The sequence below is a fragment of the Battus philenor genome, unplaced genomic scaffold, assembly GCF_028537555.1.
Source record: "Battus philenor isolate CCGP_79_NKW_IND1 unplaced genomic scaffold, ilBatPhil1.0.hap1 SCAF_9, whole genome shotgun sequence".
Taxonomy (NCBI): Eukaryota; Metazoa; Arthropoda; class Insecta; order Lepidoptera; family Papilionidae; genus Battus; species Battus philenor.
The window spans coordinates 11,521,370-11,532,798 of record NW_027181759.1 but is presented as its reverse complement, the minus strand read 5'-3'; the positions used below and the strand labels follow the sequence as shown (position 1 = coordinate 11,532,798).

The window sequence follows — 11,429 nt, the reverse complement described above, 5'->3', positions numbered from 1 at the left end:
GATTATTACCATAAAGTTGTATACATTTTACATCTAGTTTTAAAGTTTAAAAAATAATTACACATGGATACTGACTGGATATACAAAAAAATGTCGAATGTAAAAACATACGTTCCCATTTTAAAATATAATGGAACTAAAATTCACAAACATCATATCTAATTCCTCAAAAAATAATTCGATTAAAAATTATACAAGCTAAATGTATATCTCCACGTATTGAATACGACTATAGATACACAAAAACTCATAACATACAGGATGATTGGTTATTATTGTTAAAGCTGTGTGAATGTTAGATCATCTGTCAGCAAAAAACTTTAAAGATTATACACCTTTTTTAAAGTACTTTATAAAGTAATCATTCTGAAAATTTTATTTTTTATTGGAACGCTAAAGACCAATAACTTCTGTCAGTACAAAATCTATACGGACAGATAACAAACAATAATTATTTTTAATATGTAATCTCAATTTTGAAACTTTTTACGCATTACGTTATATATTATTTCTAAAACCATTAATTTTTCTATAGGGGTATCGGTGTAGGCATGGGCTTTCCCCAAAAATTTCTATGGGGTATATTACATAAGTCACGCTTGGCAGACAATTTGACGATCGCAGTGTGGTGTTATGGTACGCAGAGATTGCTGGTGCTCATCATCTTGAAACTTGTTTGCGAGCAGTTGCAATCCTATATAATTATTACACAAAATGTGAATGATGTATAAGAGTGTATCCTAGGAATCGACCCACGACTTACGACCGTAGGTCTCACTCCTATACAGCTGAGCTACCACTCCTTCGATATAGGGTATACTATACATTTATCAGACAGAAAATGACCTATGTATTCACTTCTATACAGCTTTAAAACCTATAACCAACCGTCTTGTATATTTTTATAAAGAAACTATTGATTCGTGTAACATTCTTTTTTATGGAGAAAAATTCATTTAACTTCGTGAGTATTCGTAAAACTTCGAGAGCTACTTCAGTTATAATCGAGCAGTTCATATTCGTGCTATTCTAAAATAGATAAAAAATTAAACCCGATGAACGCACAGAACAATCAAGACAATCTTTATATTATTTTTTACTGAAAACAAGTATGCTTATATTGTTCCTCCATTCCTTTATATATTTATATTTAGATTTCAGTATGGTTACATTGGCAAATGAGTTAGGACACCCTTCCGAACTAATTTTCTCCTTGTCATGGGGGAAGGAAGGGTTACTCAGAAACCGAGGTCTATTTAAACACGGTTAAGGTAAGAGGAACCGTCATGGCCGGTCCGAGGTATAGGATAAGCCAATGGTAGCCGCAAGGAGTGGACTTCATAAGCATGTGGACTACGAACAGAGGTAGGAGGGGAAGGGGGTCCGTTACCTGCGTATGACGCAGACTACCATGCACTGCATAGCTTCAATTTCAGTTTCAATAGTGACCGTTGAAGAACCTGCTTCATACGATCATCACTGTGAGTGATACGACTATGTTGAACTCAATACATAACTTGTAATAATTACAACGAGCATTAGTATCAATAACCAAACGAATTTCGTGTTTGTTACAGATTGAGACCACATCGAAAACCAAAAAAATAGAACCAAAATGTTCATGTGTTAAATCCACACAATGACGCTGAAACGTAAATTTTAGTTGCTGCCTACTTAAGAACATTAATGACAGTGACGTAATGATCAAATTTTAATTATTTTTTAAATATTACTTTTAAACCTGGCCAGTTACAAAAACTTTCACGATCACCAATGTAGTCGGAAGGAAAAGGAGACATTAACGAAGAGTTATGGATTTCTTTTCTGACACGGGGCTTCGTGGGTCGCAGTCACTGGATGCGTAAAAACGTTTTCAGGCTCTTGCAATATAGCGATGATGAAATACATCATGAGGGTTTTAGCCAGTGCAAGTTGGACATAACCTGTCGTTGACCCAGCAAGCACGGGTATGCGATAGCTCTCCTCGAAGTAAAGCATAAAAAATACATTAAGTACTGTTATGCCAATACAGATTGTTAATATAATTTCATATTCCAATTAAAACAAAATATATGAGTTTTGAATTACAATTTTACAGTTACGCACATTAACGTCATGATTTTTTCTCGATAATATTTACCGACACTAGGATGATACACATAAAAGACCACAGCAGTACGAAAACGGCCCATGCGATGTGCGAAAATGGACTCTTGTACTTGTTGACGACACCCAGACCCAGAAGGTTGGTGCAGTGGCGCCGAGCGGACATAACTAGGAACGTGGGCATGAGGTACTGGATACCAGTACCAGCGTAGGAGCCCGTGAACTTGATCAAAATTCCAATATCCTCTAAGAAATACGTCAACAAGAGAGGAGGTGCAAGCGTCACGATTGGAAACAGAAGTTTCCTCGACACAAAATTGTACGACTCCAAGCGGGTAGTGTCCAAGAACAAACCCTGCAGATTATTCCTTAGCGTGATAGCGATAATTGGAAAACTAGTTGACAACGTGAAAACCGGAAAAAGCGCGAGGAAATATTCAACGATCTCCAAAAATATATTCTCGTTGTCCGTGGGAACAAAGTTGAGGGTGTACAGGTCGCTTAAGTGCGCAAAAGCGAACGCACCCGTAAACGCTAGAAGGAGATAAAATATACTTATCAAACCGTAGTCTAGAGCGAGATGCAAACCGAGACGATTCTTTCCACGTATCGGGCTTATGAGAGCCGGTAGAGAGTGGTGGCACATGAAGGAGTATACACACGCTCCGAACAGTGTGGGCATGCCGGTGAAGTCGAACGCGGGCGGCCTGCCCTGCGGCCCGCGCACGATCAGCAGGTGTATTGCCATCGTGATCATGATCGCGAACGCTGCAAAATGCAATTCAAAATGTCAGTAGTGTAACACGAGATTACAATGTGAATGTAAAAACTGAGTTGCTATCAATAAACGTATCTATATAATTTTTTTTTAAATAATAGATAACGTTATGTTAATACAGTAAGAAAAAGCGTTTAAAAAATTCAGATTACTACATATTAAACTTAATTATTGTAAATATGTACTATATATTTTGCTAAAAATGTTTGTTTATTTACTCTCAAATACTTATTTTCCATTTATCACCCATGATAGTGATCACTTTTGTAAATCAAGAAGCATTCTTTTTCAAAACAGTCTTATTTGATTAAATTAAAGCGAAATTATTATTAACATAATTTTTTTTAATTTATATTTTTTTTTAAATTTTGTGTCTATGAAAATTATACTTAAGATAATTTTAGGTTTATTACTGACGACACCACTGACTTTTGGATAGAGCGTATCATTATTGGACAACAAATGAGCATTCACACCTTTAAAACTTTCACACTTATAAACAATCATCTTGTCTGTAAACTTAAGCAGTGTCCAACACTTTTGAAAGAGTGTATTAAGAGGTAATATGATTAATTACAAAACAAATTATGACACGTACCAAGCCACCTCATACCCGATGTAAACAGCTGCAAGTATTTCGTCTTCTGCACGTTGGAGAAGACGAAAGGTGCAGTGATAGCCACGAATGTAAGCAAAGCGACGCGATAGCAGTCGCGGCGTGTATAGGCGCCGGCCTCCGACGAAGTCGCGTTGAAACACGGCAGGTCGTCCCAATCGGTCGTGTTCGTCATGTTCGACGGCACTGACGAGCTACGGACAAATAACTTAAGTCAGTGATTACCAACATTATTGGGGTTCATTAAAGTTATACTTAGTCTGACCAATGTTACAACGAAACCTCCGTTTGTGGCAGTAAAAGTTTTGGCCATCCATGCAATATTCGTACTAAAAAAGTGAAAAACCACCCCGTTTTTTAAGAATATCTTTAATAAGTATATTCATATATATATATATATATATATATATATTTAGCACAGACAAGGGCATTAAACTATTTACATTGTTTCTGGTGATATAGTTGTTGCTAGGCTTGGGGGCTTTTGTAGCTTTTCGCGGAACTGAAGGGTCCGCGAACGCAAAACCGATGAAGCTAAGTGTGATATTGCTATTTGTTGTGCTGCTAGCCGGTCCAGGCTTTGTACAGCTTCATCGAAAATGAGCCCGTAGAAACAGAGGTCCACTGACTAAAAGGTGAGTGTAGACTGCAGTGAATGTAAGTGTTCGACTTGGGATGGCAGTAAGGAATACTCGACGATCGCAACGACCATCCCCGAAAGCGAAGCGGATTGTAAGAAGTATAGTGCCTCATTCTGTTGCATCGTAATGGTTGTTGTTGAGATGAGGTCTGACTCGCAGTGCCGAGTGACTGAGGAGGGTGTGGTATGGTGATTGGGTCGTGGAAATTCTGACATGAAATCGGTAAGAACATGCTTAGAACGTCTCTTCCTGGTCTTTGAGAAAGTGCGGGACACATAAGAAGGACACTCAACTAATCTATTTTATTTAAACAGTTATTTTATTTCAGCACGAACGTCGTTCGTTCCTTACCATTTTACAGGTTAACCCAAGTGGTTGTACAACAACAAAACTCAAGAGCTCTTTTAGCAAACGCGACTCGGCACATTACGTAATAATTTTTTATTAGAGCACCCCAGTATAGCACAGTTTAAAAATCTAGACATAACATATGCGCATACTTAATGTATCTGCTCATTAATTCGTGCTAGATCTAGTTTGGTTAGGTGGCGGACATCATTACATATATTATGCCATACACTATAAAACCGGTTCCAAATATACATTTGTTAAATAACACTAAAATCAATATACGTATATTCTTTTTATAGCGATTCGCTTGAAATGACAACATTCAAATTTTGTTTTTCTAGTAACATAGTGTATATGTATATTTCTCCAAAGTGAGAAATGACGAAAAACCTTACATTATTACTAGGAAACTATTTTATCTATAGTATTTTATTTTTACGTTTATAAAGGAACCTGAAGTGGCTCTTGGGCAGATGATGGCCACCGTGGTCTAAGATTCGAATGGAGACCACGGAGCGGCGAGCGCAGCGTGAGATGTTCACTCACCAGAAAGACAGACGTTCTTGCTAAGACGTTGGATACGGGTAGATTTCAACCGGTCTTATTAGCAATCTATGAGGGGGCCTATGTATGGAAGTGGATGTCCTGCGGCTAGTTGTAGTCGAAGTCCACTTCAAAGCTTTTTGACGATGATGAATACAGGAATGTTATTTTCAAAATTTTGACACTGAATTTTTTTTTCATAAATTCATAAACTTGTACGTAATATTTACATTTTTTTACATTACACATACATTTGAGTACCATTTTGCTTTATAAAAATATTTTTTATCCTTTCCAATTAAAAACTTATTAATAAAGTAAATCTATAGTTTCGCATCATCTATGGACAAAAATGTTATTTATTACAAAAATATACATTTTAAAGACATGTTTTTTTTTCTTAGAATAAATAGTTAAATAAACAACGTAGGAAACAATGAAAATAGTAACAAAAAAAATCAAAAATTATTAATTCAGTGTTTAATACAGACAGCTGTTATTTGATGTTCAAGCACAGATGGTTTTAAATTAAACTGAATACTAAAACTGAATGAATGTATTTCAATGTCAATGGTAGCCTGAGTACATTTAACATTTAATATTGATTTGCTCTACTAAAAATAAATATGATTTCGTTTATTTTCGAACACGAAATAAATACTTCGATAACACTATTACTTCTTTTGGCGTAGTAGTACATTACACTTATGCAAGCACGCTGTAGAACGTTAATAACACATTTACAGATTCTGCACGCTTGAGGCAGAGCGCAGAAGGCGCAAAGACATCTACAGATTCTACAGGCTTGATCGTCTTGTTGGCAGACAGACGGACTTCGAGCAACGGCTGAGGTGCAAAAGGACATTTCCGTAATAATATTCCAGTAGGTGTATAAATAGCCATGTGACTGGCAAATAAAAGCATTCCCTAGTGGAATTCCGTATGGAACAGTTTGCAGTTTACTTCACTAAATTGTCTTTTATTTTATTTAGGGCGAAAGACTATTCCTTAAGTACTCTACTCTTAAACTAGCATTAAAATATTACATTAATATATTTCATCAAGATATCGCACATTTAGCGCACGTATAAAACTAGTATATTCCGACTGCCGTATACGTACCGCACGCGTACCAATTGATTTATTCACAATCGGCGAGCTGCGATAAAATCGAAACGATTGTATCGCCGCGTCCGTCGAGCCGAATGTGACGTCACCCCCCGCAAAGCAACTCACACTTGATTAAATATGTAACTGTTGCTACTTGCAACTTATCCATATGTTTTTGCGATTTACATATAACTAAACACAGTATTACCCAGGTTTTTGCCACCGGTTCATCAACATTACAGCCACAAGAGGATCTGTCAGACATGTGAATGGACGTCTTCCACTGCGTTTGGCGTTTAAGTTATGAAATTCAAAAACCTCCGCCCTTTGCAACGACCTAGTATCCTAAGTATGCAGTTACTACTGTGATTTATAATGTGTATAGTAGGGTCTTTTCGTATTACTGCTCTGTTTAAATATCATTCCTCTACTGACGCTAGACAAAACATTAAGCACACTCTCCACTGACCAAAAGTATGCCGTCTGCCGCCCGACCCCGTCTTCTGGGTCAGGGCGTGAGCGATCCGTGGTAGGATCAGTAACCACGCTGCCCTTCAACCCGGACTCTACACTCACAACATTGATACGATCAGGTCGTCTCGTTTCACTTCCGTCGGAGTGTCATATGCAGACACTGAAACACTATGCCTTAGTTTTTTAGTATAGTTCACGGACCCTTTCGTTCCTTAAACTCTTGACCGACCACCCGGTCACTATGATGCTCTTACCGATCCGTGCTCTCTACTCGATGAGTTAAAGGCTCCAGTGACCATTACTTCTACGCTGTATATGGTCTACCTACCGCCACTTCAACTTGCCAATCCACTGGGCAATATAGGGTACTTTCGTTCCTCTAAGGATGTCTTTACTTTTGATTAGATCTCGTAAAGAAATCCCGAAAATAGTTCTTTCCATGGCTCGTTGAGCCACTGTGAGCTTGTCAATCAAGTCCAAAGAGAGAGACCACGTTTCTGTAAGTAATCACTGATATACATCTATTGGTTGTTAACCGCCGTTTTTATACGATGAGGGAAATCATTGAGCAAGCCCCAAATTCGTGTGTAATTGTAACACATCAATGATTTTAACATCGAGGCTAAATTCATTACGGATTCGGAAATGATTCCAAACGAATCTCACTGCTGCGTAGATTGCAAAATTGAAAACTCGGTCAAATATATACAGGTGTCCTGTATCTTAACGTCTAGCCGTATCGGTCGATAGCATGTACTGGCCAAAACCATAAAGTTAATAAATAAAATTGTCACTATAGCGAGAGCGCAAGTGCCAATCATTTTCTGAGGCGGCAGGGCGGTGGACATTACAAACGTTAAGCCTGTTCAGTTCAGTCAGTTCTCAAATATCTCATGTGCGTCTTGCGCAATCAACCGCATCCTCCATGTCTTACCGCTCACATACCTCAGCACTTCCGGGCATTATACACCACTTCCGCGCACACTATACCTGCCATATCACCCTATTTCGACTTGACGTTGATTAATGGGACATAAAACACGTTTTCAAATAATATCACGTTTATCTAATCGCGTAATCAGTAGATAGGTATAAAACAAAATACAATAAAGAGGAGTTCGACAACTTTTCGATGCAAAACTACTAAACATTATTTTTTATTAAGATACAAGGGTTCATCATCATCATTTGTGCAGTATGACATCCACTGTTGGACATAGATTTACAAAAGAACCGGTTGGAAGCGGCCTGCATACAGTCCTCCTTGTCTATGTACTGACCAGTTTTAAAATGCTGTGTTGCTTATATATGGGGAGGCCCTTGTCCAACAGTAGACATCCTACCGCTGAAATGATGTTGATGATGTAATAATCTGGTTATTAAGGAAAGACTGAATAATAAATAAACATTTTCTGAATATATACATAAATTGCTATTTAAATTCTGCATACATCCATAACTAAACCGACTTCTCCACAATGTGCATTGATTAGTAGAGAATGCTTATTATATATTTAATTCATGTCTACTTTGTTAAATAAATTAAAATTTAGCTTTTACTATATTTAAATATTTTTTTACTAAATCTCTTTAATTAAAAATCCAAAAATTATACATTAGGAAAGTAAAGAAAAACACTGAAAAATAGTCAGGTTAATTAAAGATGTGAAAGCAAATTTAATCTGATCTCTTAGAAAAAATTGCATATCTTTTTTTTATTTTTTTTTTATTTTCACGAGTACAGAATTCACAGAAATATTTATAAACTGTTTACATGTATAAATATTATAGTGAACACGAGGCTCACACTGAACATAAAGTGACTTTGTATTAAGAATTATAATATGATCATTGTCATCATTTCAGCAGTAGGATGTCAACAGCTGGACATAGGTCTCCCTTATAGATTACAAATAAGACCTGTTGGAAGGTGTATGCATAGTGTCTTCCAGCAGCCTTACCAAGATATGCTTAAACAATTTAAATTATATATAATTAATAACATACCATATTATATCCATTAGAGATTTTGCCACTGCTGCAGAATATATAGAAAGATCTCCAAATAAATAAATGCATAAAGTGCAGTAAAACATGGTCCTCCCAGTTTTGTTCAAAAAGAGATTTGCCATCTCGCCAAGTTCAATCCGGTTATCCAGGCTGTAATATCTTGAGGGAATAGAATCCCCACAAACAAGAGGATCCTCCAAATCACCATAGGAATGTTGTGAAGTATTAGGTTCTTCGTCTGATTCGTGTTCTTGGATCTGTTGAAAATGTTTATTTTGAAACATGTACATAATAAATTAATATATCAATACAACAACTACTTTTATTTATCATCAAAACCTAAAGTCAGCAGAAATTTAATAATTGGATATACCCAAGGCACTTGAACGAATTACTATCGGGTAAATAAAAAAATATTTGAAAGGCTATTTTTGGAATCTCCTTAACACACAAATGTATGCAAATATTGTCTTTAATTTATTTTATATTAATATATTATGTAACTATGACAAAATCCTTTTAATAAATTATAAATAATAAGGATTATTATAAAGTATATAAACTTACACTATTTCTTTTGATGAATTGTAGTCTTTTCCATTTAAAAACTGCATTAGCACATGCCATAGTCTCTATGACATATGTGGCATTCATGAAGCTCATAAATGCAAGGAACAGCAATGAAATTGTACTGAGGCCCCAGCCAGCCCGAGCAAATGCAGCAGGCAGTGTTAGAGCACCCGTGCCAACAATTAGGTTGAATATGTATATCAAACCAACCTGTAAACATTTATGTAAAAGTGAAATTACAACAACAATTTACACCTGACTCACTCGGTAGTACAGTGCAGCCCTTACTCCTCTCTGAGATATTAGTTTACTTAAAGTAGGATAATAAAAAAAAATATAATTAATAGATACATCAAAGCTATGCCTGGGATTTTGAATATTCTCCATAAATGAATGAATGTTGCCAATAGGTACCAACGGATTGGCAATTTGAATTGGCAGTGGGCATGCCACAAGTAGGAGAGGAACTTATGAAAGTCGTTGACAAACACTTTAGGTCCTGTCGGAAATCTACAAGGGAGGTCCATGTTAAGCAGCGTACGGCTTACGGCTAATATACTTGGGACGATACTACAAATATGAGTAATTTAGATGAATAGTTAATCAAACAAGACCAAAAGTATTTACGAGACAAAGACAGAAGCCCGTGTCAATTTTTTTAAATATTTTATAGCCTTATATAAAAGCATTTCCATTCCATTTTTAATTATAATAACGAAACATATTGTGCAGAAAAACATCTAAATTAAATATTTTATTGAATCCTTTATTTATTATAACACAAACTTTAAAATTTTCTTAAATATTTAAAATTTCATTAATTATAAAGGTATAGTTAATAATTAAACTTAGTATAAGGTATAAATTAAAACATATTTTAAATATGCGATAATATAGTTACCCATATTGAATACTGATCCCCTGTCTCTGTTACAGGCATTCTTAACAATTTTCTTATACTTAAAAAACGACGCGGCATTTCACAAAATTTTGGAACAACATGTCGAGATGATAGTTAATACGTGAATGTTTGAAAATACACGTATACTTCACCATTTATTGGCTATAACAAAAATCATCTAAAGCTAATTTTGATCGATAAGTTTACTCTTATACTTTTAACAAATGAAAACATTTGAATGTTTTTTTTCTTTGTTTAAGCATTCGCTTCGAACCCTTTAGCCAAAATAAGATAATTTAGATTTCTATATATTCAATAAAGAAATTGTTTACAAGATATAGGCAAATTATATCATTAAATTTTATGGTAGTCGATATAGTCATCGCTACAATCGATTAACAGCCCAGAGAAAACAACCGACAAAAAAATCAGTCGATTGCTTCCTTTTAGCATAGACATATCAGGTCACTTTGTAAGTTTTACAATTTTTTTTATATAAGAAGCCCTGCCGAGTTAAAATTTATTTTTAATAATACAATATTTCGCATTAAAAATAGATTTGATCATAACTTAAATTTCCCTCTAAATTTGTTCATCGTTATTATTAAAGAATATCTTATAAAAAAATAAATCTGCTTCGGGAATATTTTCATATTTACGTCAATTTTCGCATTAATTAATATTATATTTATTTTAACATTTAAGAAGTCCATGGATCTCGGCCCATATTAATTTCAACCATAATAGTACCGGTAACTTAGACCAATAAATATACATAAATTAATAAATGTATCTATATATATTTATTTATATATATGCATATATATATATATATATATACATACATATATATGTTATAAAATAATCTATCTATCATGTATTTTATAATTTACTTTCATAAAAGCCTTTTTGCACGTATTTATTCATTACAAGTATTGTAATTCATTTACAAGTATTGTCAAATTTGGATAAATTACCTGTTAAGGAGTTCATATAATTTTTAAAGTGTATTGTGAAATTATAGCCAATATTACTCAATTTATTACATCAAACATGACCTCTAATCATTTATTTCCTATGCTAGACTTTAGTTTAATAAAGATTTAGTAATCTTGATATAGGACTTTATTTATTATATAGATGCTTATATATTTCTCTTTAAATAAAGAACCGTAATAAGAAAATAACCAACTACAATCGACATTGTATTCTTTTAGGCTAATATTAATATTATTTTACATTTATATTCTATTTATCATGGTTTATCGAATAGATTTCGATTGACTATCTCGTTTCAAACTAGTATATTTATAATTTTAATAGTTTACA

The 11,429-nt window shown here is 34.6% G+C and overlaps 1 protein-coding gene across 1 annotated transcript; it reads right to left on the bottom strand.

The window, feature by feature from the left end:
- Positions 1-1,539: 1,539 nt before the first annotated feature.
- LOC137932054 (transmembrane protein 104 homolog) lies at positions 1,540-10,490 on the bottom strand. Its single transcript, XM_068775612.1, has 5 exons — positions 10,101-10,490; positions 9,197-9,409; positions 8,627-8,886; positions 3,483-3,694; positions 1,540-2,874 (listed from the first exon to the last, which is right to left on the bottom strand). The coding sequence occupies exons 1-5, from the start codon at positions 10,176-10,178 to the stop codon at positions 2,114-2,116; spliced, it is 1,524 nt and encodes a 507-aa protein (XP_068631713.1). The 5' UTR covers positions 10,179-10,490; the 3' UTR covers positions 1,540-2,113.
- Between the last annotated feature and the right edge of the window lie 939 nt (positions 10,491-11,429).

Bases quoted from the DNA above. Each gene is read 5' to 3' on its own strand.
- LOC137932054 (XM_068775612.1), bottom strand. From the start codon at position 10,178: ATGCCGCGTCGTTTTTTAAGTATAAGAAAATTGTTAAGAATGCCTGTA. The intron at 3,695-8,626 runs GTATGTTATTAA...ATTTGTCCGTAG, and splicing joins TCTCTAATGGATATAATATG to CTCGTCAGTGCCGTCGAACA. The intron at 2,875-3,482 runs GTACGTGTCATA...TGCATTTTGCAG, and splicing joins ATCGGGTATGAGGTGGCTTG to CGTTCGCGATCATGATCACG.